The sequence below is a fragment of the Diceros bicornis genome, chromosome X (genome assembly GCF_020826845.1).
Source record: "Diceros bicornis minor isolate mBicDic1 chromosome X, mDicBic1.mat.cur, whole genome shotgun sequence".
NCBI lineage: Eukaryota > Metazoa > Chordata > Mammalia > Perissodactyla > Rhinocerotidae > Diceros > Diceros bicornis.
In genome coordinates, this window is record NC_080781.1 from 101865047 (window position 1) to 101891408 (window position 26362).

Sequence of the window (26362 nt, forward strand, 5' to 3'; positions counted from 1 at the left end):
GCCAAGATCAGAGTTCAGGGTCCTCTGCTTGCTGTATAAGCAATGAGGCTTAGAAGGGAATAAAAGAGTAAATCAACCTTATGATCCCGGTGGTGATGCTCAAACTAAACTAACTTGCCATTTACTTATTCATCTTCCAGATGTAAAAACTCGACAAGATTTATAGGCTCAAACCACAGAGTCTGCGAAATGTACTTACAGATTGCAAAGTGGTGCATCATATCCCTTTTTGATCTGTTCTAACTTGTAATCATACCCTATCTTGAATAGAGTTTTCTGAATATAATTCATCTCTTGGACTTTGCTCATAACGTTCTTGTAAATTCTATCCATGATTTCCTAAAACGTAAGCAAAACATTCAATAATCTGAAAAAATTTACACGAACACTGAGACCATCTTTAGTTGAAGATACATTATTTACTACATCTTAGGTAAAAGTCTTTAGGACAGTGGACATATTTACTTTATTATATAATTCATTTCACTGACTGGTTCACTATTTCAAAAAGACTAAGGACAAGTATAGGGGTTTCTTCAGTTCTATGCACTAAGTTTACATAAAACTTAAAAAAAAATGTTAACTAGAGTATAAATAATTCATTCCTCTCTCACAGAAATATAACTTTTTAAAAATTATTTTCTTTCAAATATATTCAGTTATTCTCAAACAGCACCAAAATACCCAACTGTGTTGAATCTAATCCTGATCCTCTAAAAGAGGCTCTAATCCTCTTTATTACTAGTACCTTGTGACTCTTTACAGCATGGTAGAAAGCTTTAGTTTCTTACAATTTTTATGTCCCTGTAATTTAGGCATTTCTATTCCATTTTAATAGAAGCTAAGATAACAAAAAAGAATAGGATTTTTGCTCACAGCTCCTTGGAAAATTAGAAGTAGGACTAGGTTTGGGATATACTGACTCCCAAGCTAATACACACAAAACAAAAAATAAAACAAAACAAAACGCCCAGACTATCACTAAATGATGTTTTCTTGAAATTACTTAGCACAAATTAACAAGAATTATTGCATAAGCACACCTATTTATAAATACCTAGTTTTAAATATTTAAAATAGCAATTAGTGTAAATTCAGTTATGCTACAATGAATAACTTTATGGATGCCTCTTTCAATACCAGAATAGAGCCATTCACAAATGAGGACAGCAGAACCATTCCTTGTATTACGCTAAGTGAAATAATTCAGACAGAGAAAGAGAAATACTGTATGCTATCACTTATATGTGGAATCTAAAAAAGCCAAACTCATAGCAAGAGAATAGATTGGTGGTTGCCAAGGGCTGGGGGGCTGGGTGAATGGGGAGATGCTGGTCAAAGGGTACAAACTTCCAGTTAGAATATGAATAAGTTCTGGGGATCTAATGCAACAGCATAGTGACTATAGTTAACAAGACTGTATTGTATACTTGGAAGTTGCTACAAAAGTAGATCTTAAATCTTCTCACTACACACACACACACACACACACACACACACACAAATGGTGACCATGTGAGGCGATGGATGTGTTAACTAATCTTATTGTGGTACACAATACATATGTATATAAGATCATCATGTTGTACACCTTAAACTTACACAATATGTCTATTATATCTCAATAAAGCTGGGAAGGGGCCAGCCCGGTGGCGCAAGCGGTTAAGTGTGCGCGCCCCGCTGCGGCAGCCCGGAGTTTGCCGGTTCAGATCCCGGGCGCGCACCGATGCACCGCTTGGCAAGCCATGCTGTGGCGGCATCCCATATAAGGTGGAGGAAGATGGGCACGGATGTTAGCCCAGGGCCAGTCTTCCTCAGCAAAAAAAGAGGAGGATTGGCAGATGTTAGCACAGGGCTGATCTCCTCACAAAAAATAAATAAAGCTGGGGAGATGAGGGGAAGGCTGCTACTGCATTCAAGCATGTTACAATGTTGTTTTCTCCATTTCCACAAAAGGAATCAATATCGTATAACTGAAATATTTGTCCCAATCTGGATTGAGAAATTCCAAAAGTTTCCTAAAAGGACTTTAACACCCTATAACTATCCCTCTTAAAAAAGTGTATGGGATGTTGGGTGGGAAAAAAAAGCATATGTGAGACAGATGTATGAGAACCACTCCTACTGCTCCTTCCAACACTAGATACCAATCACAGACACAGAAAGGCCTCAATGAGTAAGGAATACAGTACAGTTGCAACAAGTTGGCAGGATTTATCGTTAGCCTATTAAGTCATCATTTATCTCAACCTAATATTATATGATGTTCAGTTGAGTCACTGCTGATAAGAAGTAGTGATTTATTCTGAATTTTCACACTGTGAATATTACAAACTAAATAGATGTTTTATTCTGACTCAAGAAAAGAACAAACTCAGAAAACAGAATCCAGCAAAAATAATTCTCAATGAAAAGATTTTTTTAAAGGCCTATTTATAGAGGAGTAAGAGGAGCTAAGGGTAGCAACAAGGTTTGGTAAAGCATCAATGAACTAGCAACATGGAAGATCGTTTATTATCCCTAGGCTTGAAGAAGTAAGAGAGAAGTGTTACTAGAACCTGGATTGAGAACTGAAGCCATAGGAAAGACTTGCTTACAGCCAATGGGAAAGAGAGTGTTCAATGAATGCCTGATAACTGCCAAAAAAAATCACAGCCCGGCAGGGAAGGAGCAAAGGCAGTAAGTATGCAGACCTTTCTCTCTCTTCCTGCCCTCTGATCGCTCATCAGTGCCAACAACTGGCTGAACCCAACCAGAAATCAGAAGGCAAGCAAGCCCTTCCACAGAAGTTAGTCTCCCAAGACACAAAGTAAAAAAGAACAGACAATGGGCAATTGGAGGATACACAGCTTATCGGCTAACTCCTGTTTATCCTTCAGGCCTAAATTCAGACATTACTCCCTAGACTCCTTGGCCCTTCCCCCTCCCTATGTTCTCTGATATGGCTTACTAGTGACTCCTGTACTTTGGGTAATAAAGCCAACATGTTGTTTCCCCAAACAGAACAAGAACAACAAAAACAATCCTAAATAGCCATAGTGGCTAAGACAACTCTGGTATCAGACTGGTAGAGTTCAAGCTCTGACTCTACCACATGTGGGCTGTGTGACTTTGGGCAAGCGTTTTTCTTTATAAAATGGGGATAAGAGGATCCACCTAGCAGAGTCTTAGGGAGGATTAAGTGAGATAATCTATCCTAAAGCACTTAGCACAGTGCCTGGAACACAGTAAGTATGGGCATACCTCGTTTTATTGTGCTTCACTTTATTGCACTTTGTAGATATTGAGATTTTTACAAATCGAAGGTTTGTGGCAACCCTGTGTCGAGCAAGTCTATCAGCACCATTTTTCCAACCACACTTGCTCATTTTGTGTCTGTCACATTTTGGTAATTATCGCAATATTTCAAACTTTTTCATTATTATTATATTTTTTATGATGATTTGTGATCAGTCATCTTTGATGTTACTATTCTAATTGTTTGGGGCACCAAAAACTGCGCCCATAAGAGATGGGAAACCTAATTGATAAATGTTGTGTGTGCTCTGACTGCTCCGCCAACCGGACAGTCCTCTGGCTCTCTCCCTCTCCTCAGGCCTCCCTATTCCCTGAGAGACAACAATACTGAATTAGTCAATTAATAACCCTACAAAGGCTTCCAAGTGTTTGAGTGAGAGGAAGAGTTGCACATCTCTCACTTTATAATTTTATTTATTTATTTTTTCCCCCAAAGCCCCAGTAGATAGTTGTATGTCATAGCTGCACTTCCTTCTAGTTGCTGTATGTGGGATGCAGCCTCAGCATGACTGGAGAAGCAGTGCGTACGTGCGCGCCCGGGATCCGAACCTGGGCTGCCAGTAGCGGAGCGTGCGCACTTAACCGCTAAGCCACAGGGCTGGCCCGCACATCTCTCACTTTAAATCAAAAGCTAGAAATGATTAAGCTTAGTGAGGAAGGCACTGTGAATGCAAAGGAAAAGTTCTTGAAGGAAATTAAACATGCTACTCCAGTGAACACACAAATGATAAGAAAGCAAAACAGCCTTATTGCTGATATGGAGAAAGCTTTCGGGGTTTGGATAGAAGATCAAACCAGCCACAACATTCCCTTAAGCCAAAGCCTAATTCAGAGCAAGGCTTTAACTCTCTTCAATTCTGTGAAGGCTGAGAGAGGTGAGGAAGCTGCAGAAAAAAAGTGTGAAGCTAGCAGAGGTTGGTTCATGAGGTTTAAGGAAAGAAGCTGTCTCCATAACATAAAAGCGCAAGGTGAAGCAGCAAGTGCTGATGCAGAAGCTGCAGCAAGTTATCCAGAAGATCTAGCTAGGATGATAAACAACAGACTTTCAGTGTAGACAAAACAGCCATATATTGGAAGAAGATGCCATCTAGGACTTTCATAGCATAGAGGAGAAGTCAATGCCTTGCCTCAAAGCTTCAAAGGACAGGCTCACTCACTTGTCAGGGGTAAATGCAGCTGGTGACTTTAAGTTGAAGCCAATGCTCATTTACCATTCCAAAAGTCCTAGAGCCCTTAAGAATTATGCTAAATCTACTCTGCCTGTGCTCTGTAAATGGAACAACAAAGCCTGGATGACACCACATCTGTTTACAACATGGTTTACTGAATATTTTAAGCGTACTGTTGAGACCTACTGCTCAGAAAAAAAGATTCCTTTCAAAATATTACTGCTCATTGACAATCCACCTGGTCACCCAAGAACTCTGATGGAGATGTACAATGAGATTAATGTTGTTTTCATACCTGCTAACACAACATCCATTCTGCAGCCCATGGATCAAGGAAGCATTTTGACTTTCCTGTCTTACTATTCAAGAAATACATTTTGTAAGGCTACAGCTACCACAGATAGTGATTCCTTTGATGGATCTGGGCAAAGTAAATTGGAAATCTTCTGGAAAAGATTTACCATTCCAGACACCATTAAGAACATTCGTGATTCATGGGAAGAGGTCAAAATATCAAAATTCACAAGGGTTTGGAAGAAGTTGATTCCAACCTTCATGGATGACTTTGAGGGATTCAAGACTTTAGTGTAGGAAGTAACTGCAGATGTGGTGGAAATAGCAAGAGAACTAGAACTAGAAGTGGAGCCTGAAGATGTGACTGAATTTCTGCTATCTCATGATAAAACTTTCATGGATGAGGAGTTGCTTCTTATGGATGAGCAAAGAAAGTGGTTTCTTGAGATGGAATCTACTCCTGGTGAAGATATTGTGAAGATCGTTGAAATGACAACAAAGGATTTAGAACATGACATAAACTTAGTTGATAAAGCAGTGGCAGGGTTTGAGAGGATTGACTCCCATTTTGAAAGACGTTCTACTGTGGGTAAAAGTAGAATGTCAAACAGCATCGCATGCTACAGAGAAATCATTCAAGAAAGGAAGAGTCAATCAATGTGGCAAACTTCACTGTTGTCTTATTTTAAGAAATTGCCACAGCCACCCCAACTTTTAGCAACTACCACTCTGATCAGTCAGCAGCCATCAACATCGAGGCAAAAAGATTATGACTCGCCAAAGGCTCAGATGGTGGTGAGTATTTTTTAGCAATAAAATATTTTTTAATTGAGGTGTATACATTGTTTTTTTAGACATAAATCTGCTATTCTATTGCAGATTTAATAGACTACAGTATAGTGTAAATATAACTTTATATGCACTGGAAAACCAAAAAATTCCTGTGACTTGCTTTATTGTGATATTCACTTTATTGTGGTAGTCTGGAACCAAACCCACAATATCTCTGAGGTATGCCTGTACTATGCTACCTATTATTAGCACCATTTTATTATGCTTTTTTTTTTAATGCCATTTGCAATCACATCAGATTCTTTTTTTTGAGGAAGATTGGCCCTGAGCTAACATCTGTTGCTAATCTTCCTCCTTTTTTCCTTTTTTCTCCCCAAAGACAGTTGTATGTCATAGTTGTACATCCTTCTAGTCGCTCTATGTGGGATGCCGCCTCAGCATGGCTTGATGAGCGGCGAGTAGGTCTGTGCCCAGAATCCAAACTGGCAAACCCCGGGCTGCCGACACCGAGCGTGCGAACTTAACTGCTATGCCACTGGGCAGGCCCCTTATTATGCTTTTAATTAGAAGCCTCTCGTTTCAGTTTGTAAATTGCTGAACTCTATAGTGCCCCTAAATAAAAAGGCAAAGGCTACTCTGACCTCTTCTAATTCTTTGGTTATTTGGTAATTCTGTAATTAGATGCTAAAAGTAACCACAAAGTATCTTCCATCTGTAATTCTTAGAAAAACTTGGACTGAACATTTCATTATCTAATCTCAGACTTTCCACATGCAAAAACAATTCTGTGAAAGATATTGGGATAAGATTTAAAGTCTGATCATAATACAAGCAGTAGTGATACACAGTCCCAGTGCTGCTTTTGAAGCCTGAAAGTGCTAGAATATACTTGATTATACAAGTTCAAAACATGGCATTAAATATTTCAGAATTAATCATCACAAGGGTATAAAAACGTAACATCTTATTTTTGTAAAAGGCAGTATTTCACAAAATGATTTTGAATATCTGGAATTAAGCTTGTTTTCTTTGGAAACCCTCTCAAATAACAGTTTTCTTAATCACTCACCATAAGAGTGTCGGGAGGCTTGGATTCTAGACTCTGCTCTGTCACTAACCAGCTCCGAAATGCTGGACACGCTGCCTCAGCTCTCTAGCATAGCCTAGGTTTCCTCATTTTTTAAATTCAGTGATTAAACAAAATGATCTTTAGAGTATATTCTACCTTTAAAATATTATGACCAATTCTTGCATTAGGTAATTTGACCTAGGTGATTTTTATCACCTAATTTTCAAGCATCAGCAAACACTAACAGGCATACATTTCAGAAGTTTGCCATTTCATCTTTCCCAACACTTATCTAAGATTGTAAGGAACATATCTGCCATAATTTCAACAAAGTAAAATTATTTAAAATGGACACAAATATCTAAGAGTATTATTCATTCAAAAGTCCAAGTACAAGCAGTGCATGACATTTATTCTGTACTCACCGGAACAGCTGCCATGAGTGTAGGCTTCAGGACGGTACAGTCTCCTTTGCTTCCTTTTTTAATTTTGCTGGACTACATTTTTTAAAAAAAGTAAATAGGACCAGGGAAACAAATCTTAGCAAAAAAAATTATAATTCAAACATTAACAATAAGAAAGAGAAATTTACACATGGAATTTGATCTTCTACTTCTCTGTGAGTTATCTGTTACAACTATCATAACCTGTAAGTCTGAAGGGTGTGTGCTTTGGTGCTTTATCTTGTAGATTATGTCTTCTAGCACATTTCAAGCCTTCCTTAGAGGAAAAAATCTGATCCAGAATAAAGGAGAATGGGATACTTTGGTAAATTGAGCATTCTTATTAATAACACCAAACATAGCACGGCCCATCCATTTTCAAGAAAAAAAAAAAAAAACCTCAACTAAGGTAGATCGAATGGTGAAACAAAATCGAAGATAAATTTAACTCTTTTTGATTAGCCAAAATCCAAAGGCACATCTCAAAGTCACCACTATGAACATCAATTAATATTATACCGAAATACTAATTTTATAACATTCTGGTTGATAAAATACTGAAGACATTGCCAGTGACCACGTGGGGATATGCACATATATATATGAATGTATACATACTTTTTATTCCTTTCTTTCTTTTCTTTTGTTTCTTATACATATAAATACTATTTGGGATTTCAAATGTCAGATCAGTAGGTAGAAACTCAGTGATAAAGTGGCCCACTGAAAAGGGCAGATAAAAATAAGAAGCTGCTATAACGCAGTTCATTAGTCAGTAAGTTTAGACATATCACATGCTAGCCATGGCTAACATAGGCAAGAGGAAAACCAGCTCTTAAGAAGCAGTGTGATCCACCAGGACCACTAGCTTTGCCATAGAGAAGACTCTGCTCGTAGAACTCAATTGCTTTTACCCTACTTTTCTTTAAGATGGACAAAGGAAATAAAATAACTCCTTGTGCTTTATGTATGTCCAAGTGTGTGCACATTTGCAAGTGGAAACCTACACCCTCACCTGCACACCACACCCAGGAGGGCTGCTCTGTAGAGAGAAAGATGGTCTCTATCTCCTTCGAGTCGGAGCTGCCCTCCACGTGCTGCTGACCAGTCTTTGCTATAGAAAGTGGTTCCAGAGCAGCATTAGCCACAAGGCGCCCCTCCTTGCTTTATGATTCTTAGTAATATTTCAGTTCTTGTCTTTGTTACGATCACAGTAACCTTAGTTATGACAACACTGGTATCATCTGCCGACTTCCAATGCTGTGCCTCTGGCGTCCCACCTTTTTCTGATTTCCTATGTGAGGGAGACTCCTAGGTTTTAGATTCCTACTCAGATTGAGACCCTTTATAATAAAGTTTATTAAAAAGGCAGGTGTGAATGTCCCTGACAGTTTTGTAACAGGCTTCTAATGTACTACTTGGCCTAAGAGACAGCAAGAATGAAGTCAGACCAGCAACAGACTCCAACTGCCCCCTTCCCCTTCACCGAGCCTATTGTTTTCATGGAGGGTGAAAGCAAGCATTGCTAGTATCCAGCTTCTGAACTTCCCCAACAGGGAAAAAAATCATACTGAAAGCTTACTGAAATGTTTTTCACATTTTGAGAACATCTCTGAACATAAGAAAAACCCACTACAGTGCATCAAAACGTAATCATCACAGATTTTTCTAAAAATTTTGTTTTATAATTTAAACCCCAGTCTTATTCATAGGTCTATTTTGACTTTACTAGATCAAGTGCTCTCTTATTAGTTTACTACAATTCTAGCGGATTTTAAATGTGAACTTCTAGCTGAGCCCGTATGGTTAAACACAGAAGCTCTCCACCTTACAAAGTTGCGTTCCTGAAAGTACAAAGTAAGCAGTTGACGAGAATAGAACATTTTCTCATGGAAAAGCCACTTAAAAAGGTGGTTGGATTATCCTTGGGGGGTTATAATGACTAGGAAGGGACACAAGGGACATTCTGGGGTGCTGGAAATGTTCTTTTCTTGATCTAGATGATGACCACATAGGTCTATATATGTATGTGTATATTAAATTTCATCAAGCAGTATACTTAAGATTTGTGCACTTTAACATATATCCCAAAACAAAAGATGGCTGGAATCTCCAATAAATCCAAAAAAAATCAATTTAACTTTTTTGTCTTAGTATTATACAACCTACCTAACCTCTCCCTAAAATGGCATTTCTACAAAAAAAGAAAAGTATTACAGTTTCTAACTGGAAGCACCAAGGGCACAACTTGTTACCAAATGCATGATCCATCAAGACTCCTAAACAAAAGGTAGTATTGCGTGGGGTTCTGAAAAACAACACCTGGGCCTCCAGTGATAGGAGTGGCAGAAGCCACACAGAGAGTCCAGTCATTCCCACCTATACTCAGTTTATCTTTAAGCATTCTGAACCCCATGGCTCCCTTAGAAGCTCTTTTTTCCCCAATGTCTGATTGAAGCTTTTCTATAGCAACTATTCCAAAGAAGCAATTAAACAGAACTGTGGACAGCAGGTATTACACGTGTGATTTCAAATGGGCTTAAAATACACGAGTCACCCTACTCATTGTTGGGCTTCCTGCTATGAACAACAGGGAGAAAGGAGAACCCTGACTCAGGGTAGAAAGCTGAGGGCTGCCTTTGCATATGCTACAGTGCTGTCCAATTGAACTTTCTGTGATGATGGAAATGTTTGGTATCAGTGCTGTCCAATATGGTAGCTACTGAGAACTTGAAATGTGACTAGAGCAACTGAGAAACTGAATTTTTCCTATTTAATCTTAATCTGTATTTCAATATGTGGCTGGTGGCTACTGTACTGGACAGCACAGCTCTAGAGAAAACTCAGAGCAAAACTAGGCCAAAATCCTACCACCATACCTCCCAAGAAACCCATCAATGTTCATGGGTAATATGTCAAAAAGGCTCAAAATAAAAAGTTCTCCAAAATAAAAATCTAATAGAGAAAGACAAGATGAAAGTAATTATTAGTTTCAAAATAATTTTAAAATATGTAGACAAAGCAATGCTAACGAATCCACAAGCTTATTTACTACAGCTAAATATTGCTCATGGAAGCTGGTTTTGAAGTCAAGGAAAAAGTTTTAGCTGAATTAAAATATCTCATGTTTTAGTAATATGTTCTCAGTCAAACAATGTAACAATATGATCATGCCAATATACTGAAAAGCTTGTCACCTGGTCAGAGAGAGTAAGTGGAGAAGAATATCCAATCCTACAGCCATAGGTAAAGCAAGATATCTCTGCTGTCAATTCTAGTACATGAGCCAAAGGCAAGTAGCCAATGTATGTGTCCTTTGGTCTAAAACAAAATAAGAGAAACATTTTAGCCATTCTTAAAAAGGCACTGTAAATTACAAACATCAATAACCTTATCATTTTAATATAGGTTAGGTTTAGAGACTGCCAAACATGAACTCTGATTTCTAAGGCAAAAGTTGAGTTATTCTCTCTTACCCTAGTCCAGGAATTCTCTCACACTGGCCTGTCATGCCAGCTATCAAATTGCTGTGATGCATCATCACTCCCTTAGGTCGGCCAGTAGACCCACTGGTGTACATGACGATGGCCATGTCCGAAGGAGTTGGTCTATTTGGAGGAACGCTCGCTAAACAAATGAAAAAGCACCACATTTTCTTCAGTTTGGAAGTTAAATTGCTAAGCAAAGATATGATTTTTAGATTTTTTTGCATAATGATAGGCCATTTAAAACAAATACTGTCTATTGATAATCAAAAGAAACACAGTTATCAAATTCTAATTAACTGCAATGAGAATTTCAAACTCAATTTGGCCCATTTTCTGGATGTGTAGCTTAATCCCTGTCTGCTCAGGCCTCTTCACAGTGCTGTATACAGAGCAGTGTTGTGGAAAGATTTCTAGGACTTTGGAGAATCAGGAAGATAACAGTATGGTGTATAAGCTCCTCAGGCCTCAGTTTTCTCACTTCTAAAATGAGTCGGTTGGACTCGATTATGGTTCTTAACCACTGGTGAGCATGAGAATCACCTGCAGAGCTTAAATAAAATACCATCTCTGGATTCTAGTTCTGAAAACTCTGATTCTGTATGTCTGGGATGGATCAAAGGCTCCACAGGTGGCTCTCATACACACCCCTGACCGAAAACCACCGGACTTGATTTTTTTTTTAAGTTTTTTACAAAAATAATTTTATTTTAAAATAATTGAACGATGGATATTGACTTAGATAACCATTATACATTTAACATACTATTTTAAGATTAGATTCCAAGTAGCAAGTAAAATCCAAAGGATATCAAACCAAAATTATCTTTTCTACTCTTTTGACTGTTGCTTCCTGAAATCTATACAGGAAATCGTTTTTTGCAAGTGCAGTTAGATAAAATCATAGCAAAAGATCCTTTCTCTCTCTGCTACACACACATTCACTCACTCACTCCTGTAGTTGGAACACTTGTTATATATCTGGCTTGAGGATTCTTCCGGGTCTTCCAGATTTAGTGCTTCTCCCTCTATCTGGATCAGACCATACTTTGATTCTTTTTCATCAAAATGAATCCCACTACTGGGTATTTATCCAAAGAACCTGAAATCAACAATCCAAAGAGGCCTATGCACCCCTGTGCTCACTGCAGCATTATTCACTATAGCCAAGAAGTAGAAGCAACCCAAGTGTCCCTTGACTGATGATTGGATAAAGAAGATGTGGTATATATACACAATGGAATACAATTCAGCCATAAAACAGACAAAATCGTCCCATTTGCAACAACATGGATGGACCTGGAGGGTATTAGTTAAGCGAAATAAGCCAGAAAGAGAAAGACAAACACTGCACGAATTCACCCATATTTGGAAGACAAACTAACACACGGACAGAGAGAAGAGTTTGGTGGTTACCAGGGGGAAGGGGCTGGGAGGGTGGGCACAAGGGGTGAAGGGATGCACTTATATGATGACTGACAAACAGTGATGTACAACTAAAACTTCACAATGTATAACATTGTATAACTAGTATGACATCAATAAAAAAATTAGACAGAAATTTTAGGACACCAAGAGACAAAGACCATGTAGAGGGGTTTGCATACTCTTCATTCCCTATCAAAGGTAATACCTAAACAGTATCTAAACTTCACTTCTTCTGGCCCTCTGTCTGAAGGTAGGAAAGTTTAATCATCTTAAAGGCCCTGAGCACCAGTCCTGTCTTTGCTTATTGAATGATTGGGGGAAGAATATAGAGAGGTCTTACCAACAGATTATATTCACCATCTTGAGCAGGGGTCAGCAGACATTTTTTTTGCAAAGACCAGAAAGTAAATATTTTAGGCTTTGAGGGCTATATGGTCTCTGCCAAAATTACCCAACTTGGCTGTTACAGAGTGAAAGGAGCCATAGACAATTGGTAAACAGGTGCGACTGTGTTCCAATCCAACTTTATTCAGAGAAACAGACGGCAGGCCAACCTGTGCACTAGAGTTGTGCTTCTCGAACTTGTGAGGACCTTTTTTTTCCCCTAATAATTTATGGATGCATGTTTTTGTAAAATACAATGAAAATGAATTACTGGAAAAACTAAATAAAAAAGACATAACATATGAGCTTAAAATTTTTAGATTACACAAATTACATTTCAATAAACATAATTAGAACAGTCATACAGAGAGAAAAAGAAAAAAAGTAGAAAAACTGAAAATGTTGTTACTTGAAAGTAACTTCTAGCCTATTAATAAGGACAATTGTTATTACAGACATAACTTGTCATTTCACAATACTAACTCAACAGTCGAGTGAAATTGCAACTCCCCATTTAGGACAATTGTTATTACAGACATAATTTGCCATTTCACAATACTAACTCAGTCAAGTGAAATTGCAACTCCCCATTTATTAAGTGCCTAAATGCATACTCTAAACAAACACTGTATATATCAATATTTAAAATTTTTAATGTGACAAATTTGATTCTTGCTGTTAATTTATCTTATCTAGGTTACACTGACAACAGTGCTACTTACAAGAGATAATGTATATCTAAACTGTTCCTATGTTTTTTTTAATAGCTTTATTGAGGTATTGACATACAAAAACCTGCATATTTTTAATGTATATAATTTGATGATTTTAACATATGCAAACATCTGTGATACCATCACTACAATCAGGGTAATTAGACATATCCTTCACCTCCTTGAGTTTCCTTGTGTTCCTTTGTTGCTGTTGTTGACTTGATCTTTAAGGTGATTTCAACTCTAAAATTCTAACATGCTAAGTTTTAAAAAGCACACTGGGGCTTCCACTTCAAGACAGTGTATCGTGCTAACCTAGTAACCTCCTTTCCTTCCCAGAATATGCCAAAATGGCCAAGAATCCACAGATATAGTATCAGAATTGAATAAAAGTTTAACAAGATTGTTGGATTTTTAAAAATCAGTTTATATTCTGTATGATACTATAATGGTGACTATGTCATTATACATTTGTCCAAACCCATAGAATGTACAGACCAACAGTGATCCCTAATGTAAACTATACACTTTGAGTGATAACGAAGTGTCAGTGGATGTTCATCAATTGTAACAAATGTACCACTCTGGTGGGGGATGTTGATAGTGGGGGAGGCAGTGAGTGTGTAGGGGCAGTGGGTATATGGGAAATCTCCATACCTTCCCTTCAATTGTGCTGTGAACCTAAAACTGCTCTACAAAATAAACTGTTTTTTTAAAAATTAGTTTATAAAAATGAATTACATTTTTATATACCAGTTAAAATAGAAATTTTAAGCAGTATGATTTACCACTGAAATAATCAAAGATCAAGTTGTACTTAAGTTGGATAATGCTAATCCTCCTTAAAGATATTTACTGTCATAATGTATACACCAAGCAAACCGGAATTGCATCCTTCCTCTGATGACTAATGAAAGTAGCAGCAGTAGATATGTTAAGCTCTTCGCAGTCTAAGCACACAATGTGACACTTCTTGTCATCATCATAACAACTGTCTACTAAAGTCAAGTATCACAAAAAGTATATATATCTTATCTAGTGTAGAGATGAGTGGAACTAGGTGAGATATGTGGTCTATCATGTTAGTGCTCACATAAAATTATGAGGACCAATACGCCATAGTTTTGTGCCAATATCCTTTGGTGAACCAGCAGAATTGGCAAAAGATCCCTACTGATCAGGATTTCCCTGTCAAGTTTACCCCAATCTTGCAGGGTCAACCTAGTGTTGAGAGACAATTCTCCATGGGTCTTGAGTCTCTGCACAACATGTAAGCAGAGGCATTGACTTTGTTCTGGACTATCTTTTCAAGGATGTTTGCACAGTGAACAGCCTTTGAAGACAGAGATAATGTAGCAGGCATGCTTACTGTACAGGACAATAAAGATCATCTCTCTCTCCAGGGAAAAGGGCAGGCATGTTTACCACCCATTATAAAAGGTTCGGGTTCCCTAAACTCAGAGTTCCTCTTCTGTAACACAACTCACTGTGTGTGCACGGTTCATCTAACCCTCTTTGCACTGCCCTGTAGAAACTGGGGTGTAGGGAAGCAACACAAATGCTGATACTCTGGCTAGTGCTATTGCTGTGAGTAAAGGACTGTCCTTCATCTCTGACCCAGGAGTCTTGTGTCTCCAAGAAACTGAGACAGGCTCAGTTATTTGCTTGCAAGTAGGGTAAAATTTCAGCGTCTTCACCATTCTCACATGGGATAGAGAGCTATAATCTACACCTGTTATTCTAACATGTGTTCAGTCTCTAATGGTCAAATATTCAGAAGCTAAACAGAGTTCAACCTACATTTTCTCCTGCCAAAATGAATTCTCTCCTCATCTAGTAGAGTATTGCAACTTTCACACTAAACGTGAGAAAAAAAACTATTTCAATGGAATAAACATCTGTCCTGATGACCAACCGACATTTTGCTACAAGGTACATTCACTTGTTTCAAATGAAATACCAACTACCACCTCAGTGGTAGAATAAATTCTAGAATGAATCTTAGCAAACAGCTTTGCATCCTCATTAAGATGAGACATCATTAAGATCACTATATTTAGCATTTAAAAAAAAAGTTTACTGAATGGAAGGCCTGAGATCTCTTCCTTCTATGAGGTCCAAATTAGGTTATAGTAGGTTACCTGAAAAAAGAAAACGTGGCAGCAATTGCCATCAAGTCTGAGCCACTGAGTACGTCTCGACTACTTAGTAAATTTTAAAACACAGGAGAAAGGGAGGGAAAACCTTAATCGTATATGGTCTTGATAGCTTTCAAACATTTTTAAACTTTTTTCAATCAAAGAACGTCAGTTTTCACTCACATCACTTCTTTTCCTAACCTCCTAAAATAACAAACCTTGAATAGATGAATACGTTTGTTTTAACTGCTTTACTTACAGTTTTCTGGCTTGGATCCCAACTCTTCTACTGATTGCATGCTGTGAATCTCAAATCCTTCAGGGTATTCTGCTTTATTGATAGTCTTATTGTCCACATAAATGATATGTTTAACACAAGTGATATCTAACAATGCAGCCTGTTGAGCAGAATGAAAATCCAGCTATGAAATATGGGCCTGCAATCAACTCAATTATTGAACATTTTTCTGTCCTGGCAGACAACTGTACCATGAATAAAAACAAAATTTCATATTTACCTTAAGTTTACTTTCCAGAAGTTCAACACTAGTAATCAGATAGGTAGCCTCAGATTCATTTAACCCATGAACTACAGCTTCTTTGCCAAGTGTGGCATATAAAGTCACAACTACATAATAAAAAAATAAACACAAAAATTAAATGATAAACATTCATTAGATATTTAAGTCAGCCTTTAATGATAGGTACACTCACAGATGCAAAGATATTGGATTTCATAATCTCTGCTATTACCCTTCAACCTTGCCTCAAACATCCTGGTAGCCCAAAATTTTCTTTACAAATTTTCAGGATTCTAACTTTCTCAACATGAAGAAACCTAGAAATACTGGCAGTGCCACAACTGGTCAAAAATTAGTCAATTAAGATCCTCAAGGCCAATACGTTCTAGCTGAACTCTTGATTCAGGCCAGACGTCTCTCAGCTAGGGCACCCCTGTGACATACACTTTCACTGGTCAGAGCACCAAAGAATGGGTAAGTCCTGGAGAATCCTCAAATTTTGAGGAGATCAAGTCAGAATAGCAGCCATGAATCATGTTCTCACTCCTTCCAAGAAGCCTTTTTAGTGGGTCCAATGTCCAAGCTGATTGGTGACCTCCAAGCTGTAGCTGGAGGGGCCAAGGAGACCCACTCTTTAGGAGCTACCAGATAAAGAAAACATAAACTGAAACTGAGATCAGTTAGAATCAAAGAACAACTGCTAAACTTAGATCAGACTTGGAAATTCAGCTCTAGGCTGGTAGCCAAAACAGCAACATGGTTAAGAACAGCCATTTTCATGAGCTATTGATTGTTGAAGTTGAGTGAAGTGTACATAGGGGATCATTTTCATATTACCCACTTTTGTTTGTTTGAAATGTAAACTCTTGATTCTATTTCATTCAACAAATAATTGAGTGTTTAGTATGTGACAAGCACTGTTCTGAACTGTTAATTTTTAAAAATCATTTCTTGTACAATGGCAAAAGCAAATGCTAAAGAATCAGAAACACACCCAGTTTTATTTTCTGGCCAACATATCTAATGCCAGTTCAAGCTGTTACGGGCTTATTTCACAAGTAAAATGGAATAAGTCAAATAAGAGGCCTCAAAGTGAAACAATGAACTAGAATTATCCTGAGCAATGATTTTGTTGTTTTAATAATTATTTTGTGTCACTTCCTAAAAAAATACCCCCACACCCCAAATGTTTCAGGTACAATTAACTTCTAATTGAAAAGTAAAATTCTAAATTCTAGCCATTAAGCTGCCATTTCCCATATTAGCTCTTATAAGTTACTATCTTTAACATGAGTTAGATATCTTTTAACCACAACATTACATACTCTTTTATGGACATAATTTATGTACATAAATGACTAAAGAACATCTACTTCTAAAACTAGAGGATCTCAGGACAATTTCACATGTAAGCAAAGCTCCCTCTCTCCCCCTCCAAAACCACCAAGCACTTACGAGGAAAGTTGTACTTGAAGCAGGTCTGTGCCGCAATCATCCACTCGGCCCTGGTCTCACAGAAAATGGCAATAGTGCTCTTTGGTTTTAGTCCCAGGGCAGTGAGCCCACTACCAAAGTTATTCACTCTGTGGTTCACTTCGAGATAGTTCATCCATTTATAGTTCCCAAGAATTAACTGTTAAAGTGAGACAGTCTCTAATATTAGTATATTTAGGCAAACAAGCAATTAAAACACTATTCAAAGTGTAGAAGTCTAAAATTGCCCTTAAGTGAATATACAGAAGTTTGAGCACCATCTGAGAATAGTTACCCAGCACTATAACAGAATGCCAGCATATTTAAAGTAACGATAAAGTAAAATGTACCTTCCCCTCTAAAAAAATATAAAAAGCACAAAAATGCTTTACCTTCTTAAAAACCTTTCCATTTGGCTGCATTTCATTTTCTTCACTTAGGATTTCCCTGGTCCCAAGGCTGTCCTTCTTCCCAAACTTGGATACGGCATGATCAAATAATTTATCCAGAGTGTCTGCTCCAGGGATGTCTATGACAGCTAGCGAGTCGAAGTGCGTGACAGAGCGATATGGACTTCCAGGTTTGTCTGAAGTGGGCTTAGCTTTTATTCTCTTTGCCATAGCGTTTTTCTTCTTGGCATTGGTAAGAAAATACCATGGAATAAATATAAGGGCACTGTATATTGTTATTAACAAGTGGACAGGCAGCAAAATAATGGTGAGCACATTTAGTTTAAGTTTCATAGTGGCAAGGCTTCTAAAATGGTGTTTATTTCTTGTTATTCTTTGGCTTCGGAAAGCCTTATTTTGCTGAAGAAGGCAATAATGGAAGCAGCAGTAAGAGTAGCAGTATAGCCAAGGCAGTTCAATTTTAATGATACAGATAAAAGTTAGTAATCTTTGGAAGCCGACAATTAAGTATACCTGCAGGTGAAGACAATGAACCAGGCAGAGAGCAGGAAAAAAAACAAAACAAAAATGTATTAACAAGTTGATAGCACCATTGATTTAAATACGCAGGTCTTTTTTAGTTTATATAATTGATTTGATACAGAAAGCTGAAATAACTGGTCTGAAAGACTGGCATTTTCCATTTTTAATCAATATTGCCATAAACTTCTGAATTTAATTTTTTCTAGGTTTTTAGGTATACTGGTCCTCTGCACATCATTCTGTAAGTCAGCTGAGTAACACTACTTTAATGCTTACACGAATGCATGAATACGATATTTAAGTCTGGCTGAACTTTGGGAGAGTAGGGAACGCCAATAATGAGGTTTCTCTTAAATATGTATATGTAAACCAGACAGCTTTAAATAGGATTTGGTTTTGTATCCAAAAGGGAAAAAAAATCCACCAATTTAGGTTTATTTCTCAAAGATCAACCCAGAAATATTATTCTGAGTTCTTCATTAAGGTAAATTTCTGAGGTAATGCTATTCACTATCTGCTAGCCCCCAAACTGGAGCGATACAATCATAAAATCATTCCCTAAGTGTTCACTTGGTACTCAAAATTGCACCAGTTGCCTGGGAGTTGTAGTATGAAGTCCAAAGTAGCATAAGTCCTGGCCCTTGCCCGTTACGAGTTAACATTTATGAGGCAATCAGCACACAAGATAGATCCAGTGTGTATCAAACTTTGTTGGGAGGGGTGCAGCTAAGCCATTTCTTCAAATAAAAACTCATGCAGATTGCCCATATATAAAACTAAAGTGGAACTGCTCTGGCTGAAGCAGGGACTGGGGGTGTCCAGAGTCCCACCCTGGACTTCCTGGAATCCCACTCCCAAGGTGACCACTGGAGTATTTCTAATGAAAAGCCATGCAGAAGCACATGAGTGCTATGGTGTGCAGTACAAGCAATAAATGCAATAGGAGTTGAGAGGCAGTGCAAAATGGCCAACAGTAATTAGGGGAGGCTTTGTGGAGATAAGACTTAAGCTGGACCTTACGCTGGGCACCTGGAAATGAAGAAGAAAGAATGGAGGGCATTCCAGGCAGGGAACCACATGAAGAAAGATACAGAAGTAGGAATGAAAGGACTTTGGGAGACTAGGGAGGACCAATAATAAGGAGACTAGCCTGACTGGCGTATAGAGTACACGATAGCTAAATAGGCTACAGTAGTACAGGATCTGACAAATCCAGCAAAGTAGTTTTGATTTGATTAGGCAGAAAACTGCGGGTCACTGCAGGTCAGAAAAACAGTGCCGACTGCAAAAGACCTGCAGAAATAGCCTCAAGGATAATAATCTCTCTCAGGGAGTTTGCCTTCAGCTGAGAAAGCTATTTTGGGGAGTAGTAGCATATTTCAAGTATAAAAATTAAAATAATAATTCACGTTGAGGAGATAAATTGAAGCCCATCCTTCCGCAACTCTTGTGGAAATAGACTATTGATCTCAGGATAGCTGCTTGTTTTTACATCAATTGCTATAAAATGGTAGCTTAACCCTGCCTCTGCTTTTGTTCATATCCTCAATTGAGTGTGGTGAATTGAGCAAGAAACTACAACTGAAATGACCTGGGTTTCAGTCTCCATTTCTGTCACTAACTGGCTAGGTAAACTTGAGTAAAACCATCTGTCTGAGCTTCAGATTGGATTAGCTCAGCCCTTAACTTCTTAGAGGTGATGGACCCCATTGAGAATCCAATGAACTATAAAGCCAGTTCCCCTCAGGAAGATATGTAAAATGGTATACACAATTTCAGGGGATTCATGAGTTCCCTGAAATCCATCCATGAACCTCAAAAAGTGACACCAACCCTGAATTAAGAATTTCTGGCCTAGACAATTTCCGGGGGCCCTTCCAACTTTAAATTCTATGACCTACCCTACCTAGAAATTGCTTTCTCAGTCTCTCTTCTTCAAGATAAGGTATGTCAAGTGTTTATCATAGTGCCTGGTCCTCAATATGCAAGATCCCCTCTAACAATCCTCTCCTCAATCAGACATTTCATGACTATCAAAATTCACAATAATCTTTCCTTTTTCTAATTTCCTATATCACTTGAAATGTCTACTACTCATTCTGATTCTTCATTATATTACCATCATTTCCGAATATCTAATCACCTAAGAATAGAGCAGAAACCAGTAGTTCTCAACCCTATCAAACCCAATACCTCTTTCTTATAATAAATATTTTGTAACACTCCTTTATAAACTTTAGATAGTCACAGAAGATGACCTACCTACATACATAATTTTAAAAAATAATTCCTTACTGGTAATATAAAGGAGTACCAAAAGGAAATTAATTCAAAATAAAATAATAATTATTTCAATATATAGATTCTCAGAGACAATACTAAAAGACAAAAACATGTCTTCAAATTGATAAAATGCCCCTAAGGAGTGAGTACCACCTCACCATCAATTGAAAAATTGTCAGACTTGGGGCTGAAGATATATAAAGAAGTAGAAGACAGCTTTTGAAGGGCTTATAATCTAGTTTGAGTAACTGCACTGCATGTGTTTTAGTCATTCATGTTGTTATATACACTTAATCTTTTACACATGTTTGCCTGAAGCCTTGGAGGGAGGAAAATGTCTTCTACTTAATTCTCATAATATAAAGACACATACATGTAAACACACACATAGCACACACAGTAGACAAGGCTCAACGAACATTCAGGGGAGGAGAGATCAGAGAGATCATTTAGTCTAGGGGTTTTCAAGTTCTTTTTGGTGGTGGTGAGGAAGGCATGGGTCATCCATTTGAATAAAATCTTCTATGGACATGAAATCACAAGTATAGATAAAAGCCAAAAACAAAAAGCAGAGCTGCTTTGGTGAGGGAGGCTGTGATAGCCCCTGAAGGGACTCCCAGGAACCTCCATTTCAGCTAAATATTTGAACCACTTATATATCTGATCCCTCCTCTCAAAGAGAAGCGAGTGAGGGACAGTGCAAATTGTAACCGAGGCCCAGTTCCAAATCCGGCGCTCCTTCAAGCACCCCAACCAGCCTCTACCCAGTTTTGCCTATCATCTTAAAATCCTCACTTGTCAAAAGTTTTCCAGGGTTACACTCACGTCTATTGATAAAGTCATTTCAAAAAAAAGAGATGTGAACACCTACTATGTGTAGGTTTTGAGTACTTAATACAAAGATGAGTATAACATGCCCTCAAACCTTTATATGCATGTATGCATGTGCATATGTGTTCATATGCATGGTACTGGGCAGGGAGATCAGTTCAAAAATACATAAGGTAGAATATGATAAACCCCATAATAGAAGCAAGAATAAAATGCTAAGGGTATTCAAAATAGGGGGGAAATTATATCCAGTTTGGGGGGAGAAAAGAGATGAGGGAGGAAGTAGAACCATCAAGAAAGGTTTCACAAAAAAACATAGTATTTGGGGTAGGCATGAAAAGATGAGTATGTTTTCAAAGAGAGGGGACAAAGATTGGGAAATGAGGACAGTCCTATCAGACAGAACAAACAGATGAGCGAATGAATGGGGGCAGAAGAGAGCAGGATGTATCTGAAAAACAGCAAGTAGTGTAGCAGATGCTTTAAGGCTTTCTGTGTAAAATGTTGCTCTACTTTTATGAGCTAAGTCAATGGGAAAATTGAATTATTTCAGAGTCAACTTTACCAGAATGCAGCTATACTATAACAGATACATGCATATGAAGACTTGGCAACTCAAGATTAAACACCCTGCTATTGTATTAAGGGAAAATGAAGTGTTCTCTAAAGAAGAGAAAGTCTGATACCCTGGGCGGTAAGTGGGCTAAACTAAATTAGGAGATCTGGGTTCTAACCTCAGTGTCTACTGTTAAGTGTGACTTTGAACAAGTTATATGACCTCTCACTTTATTTTTTTTTTTAATTTTTTGTTTATTGCAGTAACATTGGTTTATAACATTGTAAAAATGTCAGGTGTACATCATTGTACTTCTATTAATGCATGGACTACATCATGTTCACCACCAAAATACTAATTACAACCCATCACCACACACATGTACCAAATTATCCCTTTCACCCTCCTCCCTCTCCCATTCCCCTCTGGTAACCACCAATCCAACCTTTGTCCCTATGTGTTTGTTTATTGTTGTTATTATCTACTACTTAATGAAGGAAATCATACGGTATTTGACCTTCTCCCTCTGACTTATTTCACTTTGCATTATACCCTCAATGTCCATCCATGTTGTCACAAATGGCTGGATTTCATCGTTTCTTATGGCTGAGTAGTATTCCATTGTGTATATATACCACAGCTTCTTTATCCATTCGTCCCTTGATGGGCACTTAGGTTGCTTCCAAGTCTTGGCTATTGTGAATAACGCTGCAATGAACACAGGGGTGCATGTACCTTTGCAAATTGGTGTTTTCAAGTTCTTTGGACAAATACCCAACAGTGGAATAGCTGGATCATATGGCAGTTCTATCCTTGATTTTTTGAGGAAACTCCATACTGTTTTCCATGGTGGCTGCAGAAGTTTGCACTCCCACCAGCAGTGTATGAGAGTTCCCTTCTCTCCACATCCTCTCCAACACATGTTGTTTCCTGTCTTGTTAATTATAGCCATTCTGACGGGCGTGAGGTGATATCTCATTGTAGTTTTGATTTGCATTTCCCTGATAGTTAGTGATTTTGAACATCTTTTCATGTGTCTGTTGGCCATCAGTATATCTTCTTTGGAGAAATGTCTGTTCAGGTCTTTTGCCCATTTTTTAATTGGGTTGGTAGTTTTTTTGTTGTTGAGATGCATGAGTTCTTTATATATTTTGGAGATTAAGCCCTTATCAGATGTATGGTTTGCAAATATCTTCTCCCAATTGTTAGGTTGTCTTTTCGTTTTGTTGATGGTTTCCTTTGCTGTGCAGAAGCTTTTTAGTTTGATGTAGTCCCATTTGTTTATTTTTTCTATTGTTTCTCTTGCCCGGTCAGATGTGGTGTTTGAAAAGATGTTGCTAAGACTGATGTCGAAGAGCGTACTGCCTATGTTTTCTTCTAGAAGTTTCATAGTTTCAGGTCTTACATTCAAGTCTTTAATCCATTTGGAGTTAATTTTTATGCATGGTGTAAGGTAAGGGTCTACTTTCATTTTTTTGCATGTGGCTATCCAGTTTTCCCAACACCATTTGTTGAAGAGACTTTCTTTTCCTCATTGTATGTTCTTGGCTCCTTTGTCAAAGATTAGCTGTCCATAGATGTGTGGGTTTATTTCTGGGCTTTCGATTCTATTCCATTGATCTGTGTGTCTGTTTTTGTGCCAGTACCATGCTGTTTTGGTTACTATAGCTTTGTAGTATATTTTGAAATCAGGGAGTGTGATACCTCCAGCTTTGTTCTTTTTTCTCAGGATTCCTTTAGCTATTCGGGGTCTTTTGTTGTTCCATATAAATTTTAGGATTCTTTGTTCTATTTCTGTGAAAAATGTCATTGGAACTTTGACAGGGATTGCACTGAATCTATAGATGGCTTTAGGAAGTATGGACATCTGAACTATGTTAATTCTTCCAATCCAAGAGCACGGAATATCTTTCCATTTCTTTGTGTCTTCTTCAATTTCTTTCAGAAATGTTTTCTAGTTTTCGGTGTACAGATCTTTCACCTCTTTGGTTAAGTTTATCCCTAGGTATTTTATTCTTTTTGTTGCAATTGTAAATGGGATGGTATTCTTAATTTCTCTTTCTGCTACTTCGTTGTTAGTGTACAGAAATGCAACTGATTTTTGTATGTTGATTTTGTATCCTGCAACTTTACCATATTCGTTTATTACTTCTAAAAGTTTTCTGGTGGATTCTTTAGGGTTTTCTATATATAAAATCATGTCATCTGCAAATAGTGACAGTTTCACTTCTTCATTTCCAATTTGGATCCCTTTTATTTCTTTCTCTTGCCTGATTGCTCTGGCTAGGACTTCCAGTACTATGTTAAATAGGAGTGGTGACAGTGGGCATCCTTGTCTGGTTCCTGTTCTTAGAGGGATAGCTTTCAGTTTTTCACCATTGAGGATGATATTAGCTGTGGGTTTCTCATATATGGTCTTTATTATGTTGAGGTACTTTCCTTCTATACCCATTTTATTCAGAGTTTTTATCATAAATGGATGCTGTATCTTGTCAAATGCTTTCTCTGCATCTATTGAGATGATCATGTCATTTTTGTTCTTCATTTTATTAATGTGGTGTATTGCGTTGATTGATTTGCGAATGTTAAACCATCCCTGCATACCTGGAATAAATCCCACTTGATCATGGTGTATAATCTTTTTAACGTATTGTTGTATGCGATTTGCTAGTATTTTGTCGAGGATTTTTGCATCGATGTTCATCAGTGATAGTGGCCTGTAATTTTCTTTTTTTTGTGTTGTCCTTGTCTGGTTTTGGTATCAGGGTAATGTCAGCTTCGTAGAATGAGTTAGGGAGCTTCCCCCCCTCCTCAATTTTTTGGAAGAGTTTGAGAAGGATAGGTATTAAGTCTTCTTTGAATGTTTGGTACAATTCACCAGGGAAGCCGTCTGGTCCTGGACTTTCATTTTTGGGGAGGTTTTTGATTACTGTTTCGATCTCCTTACTGGTGATTGGTCTATTCAAATTCTCTGCTTCTTCTTGATCCAGTTTTGGAAGGTTGTATGATTCTAAGAATTTATCCATTTCTTCCAGATTGTCGAATTGGTTGGCATATAGCTTTTCATAGTATTCTCTTATAATCTTTTGTATTTCTGAGATGTCTGTTGTAACCTCTCCTCTTTTATTTCTGATTTTACTTATTTGTGCCTTCTCTCTTTTTTTCTTGGTGAGTCTAGCTAAAGGTTTGTCTATTTTGTTGATCTTTTCAAAGAACCAGTTCTTGGTTTTATTAATTTTTTCTATTGTTTTTTTGGTCTCTATTTCATTTATTTCTGCTCTGATTTTTATTATTTCCCTTCTTCTACTGATTTGGGGCTTTGTTTGTTCTTCTTTTTCCAGTTCCTTTAGGTGCATTGTTAGATTGTTTATTTGAGATTTTTCTTGTTTGTTGATATAGGCCTGTATCGCTATAAACTTCCCTCTTAGAACTGCTTTTGCTGTATCCCATAAATTCTGGCATGTCGTATTTTCATTTTCATTTGTCTCCAGGTATTTTTTGATTTCTTCTTTGATTTCTTCATTAACCAAGTCGTTGTTCAGTAGCATTTTGTTTAATCTCCATGTATTTGTGGCTTTTCTGATTTTCTTCCTATAGTTGATTTCTAGTTTCATACCGTTGTGGTCAGAAAAGATGCTTGGTATTATTTCAATCTTCTTAAATTTATGGAGACTTGTTTTGTGGCCTAATATGTGATCAATCCTGGAGAATGTTCCATGTGCATTTGAAAAGAACGTGTATTCTTCGGTTTTTGGATGGAATGCTCTGTATATATCTACTAGGTCCATCAGTTCTAGTGTGTCGTTTAAGGTCAATGTTTCCTTATTGATCTTCTGTTTGGATGATCTATCTGTTGGTGTAAGTGGAGTGTTAAAGTCCCCTACTATTATTGTGTTACTGTCTATTTCTGTTTTTATGTCTGTTAATAATTGCTTTATATATTTAGGTGCACCTACATTGGGTGCGTAGACATTTACAAGTGTTATATCCTCTTGTTGGATTGTTCCCTTGATCATTATGTAATGCCCTTGTCTCTTTTTACAGTTTTTGTTTTAAAGTCTATTTTGTCTGATATGAGTACTGCTACCCCAGCTTTCTTTTCATTGCCATTTGCGTGGAGTATCTTTTTCCATCCCTTCACTTTCAGTTTGTGAATGTCTTTAGGTCTGAAGTGTGTCTCTTGTATGCAGCATATATATGGGTCTTGTTTTTTAATCCAGTCAGCCACCCTATGCCTTTTAATTGGAGCATTTAGTCCATTGACGTTTAAACTAGCTATTGATAAGTATGTACTTACTGCCATTTTTTAACTTTTTTTTTTTCCCTCAGTGTTTTAGTAGTCCTTCTCTGTTCCTTACTTCTTCTATACAGAATTGATGGTCACTTTAGTTTGACCTCTGTCTGAAAGCTGTAATCTTTAACTCCCCTCCTCCCTCCTTTTATGTTTTTGATATCATATCTAACCTCTTTTTTGTGCATTTGTATCCATTACGTTCTAATCATGGAAATAGATAATTTTTCCTATTTGTGGTCTTCTCCTTTCCCCTTAAATCA

General features: G+C 37.5%; 1 protein-coding gene across 5 annotated transcripts in view; it reads right to left on the bottom strand.

Annotated features, from left to right (window-relative positions):
- The window catches only part of ACSL4 (acyl-CoA synthetase long chain family member 4), a 94451-nt gene that overhangs the window by 18171 nt on the left and 49918 nt on the right, over nt 1–26362 (bottom strand). For 2 of the 5 annotated variants that reach the window (XM_058536495.1, XM_058536496.1), the window contains exons 3-10: nt 17599–18129; nt 17189–17366; nt 15731–15840; nt 15472–15610; nt 10541–10691; nt 10262–10385; nt 7047–7118; nt 200–339 (exon numbers count right to left, since the gene is read on the bottom strand). In XM_058536495.1, coding sequence (XP_058392478.1) covers nt 200–339; nt 7047–7118; nt 10262–10385; nt 10541–10691; nt 15472–15610; nt 15731–15840; nt 17189–17366; nt 17599–17949 — 1265 coding nt within the window. In that variant the 5' untranslated portion in view covers nt 17950–18129. The remainder of the gene's footprint in view (nt 1–199; nt 340–7046; nt 7119–10261; nt 10386–10540; nt 10692–15471; nt 15611–15730; nt 15841–17188; nt 17367–17598; nt 18130–26362) is intronic. The other 3 variants (XM_058536498.1, XM_058536499.1, XM_058536497.1) reach the window with 2 other exon arrangements.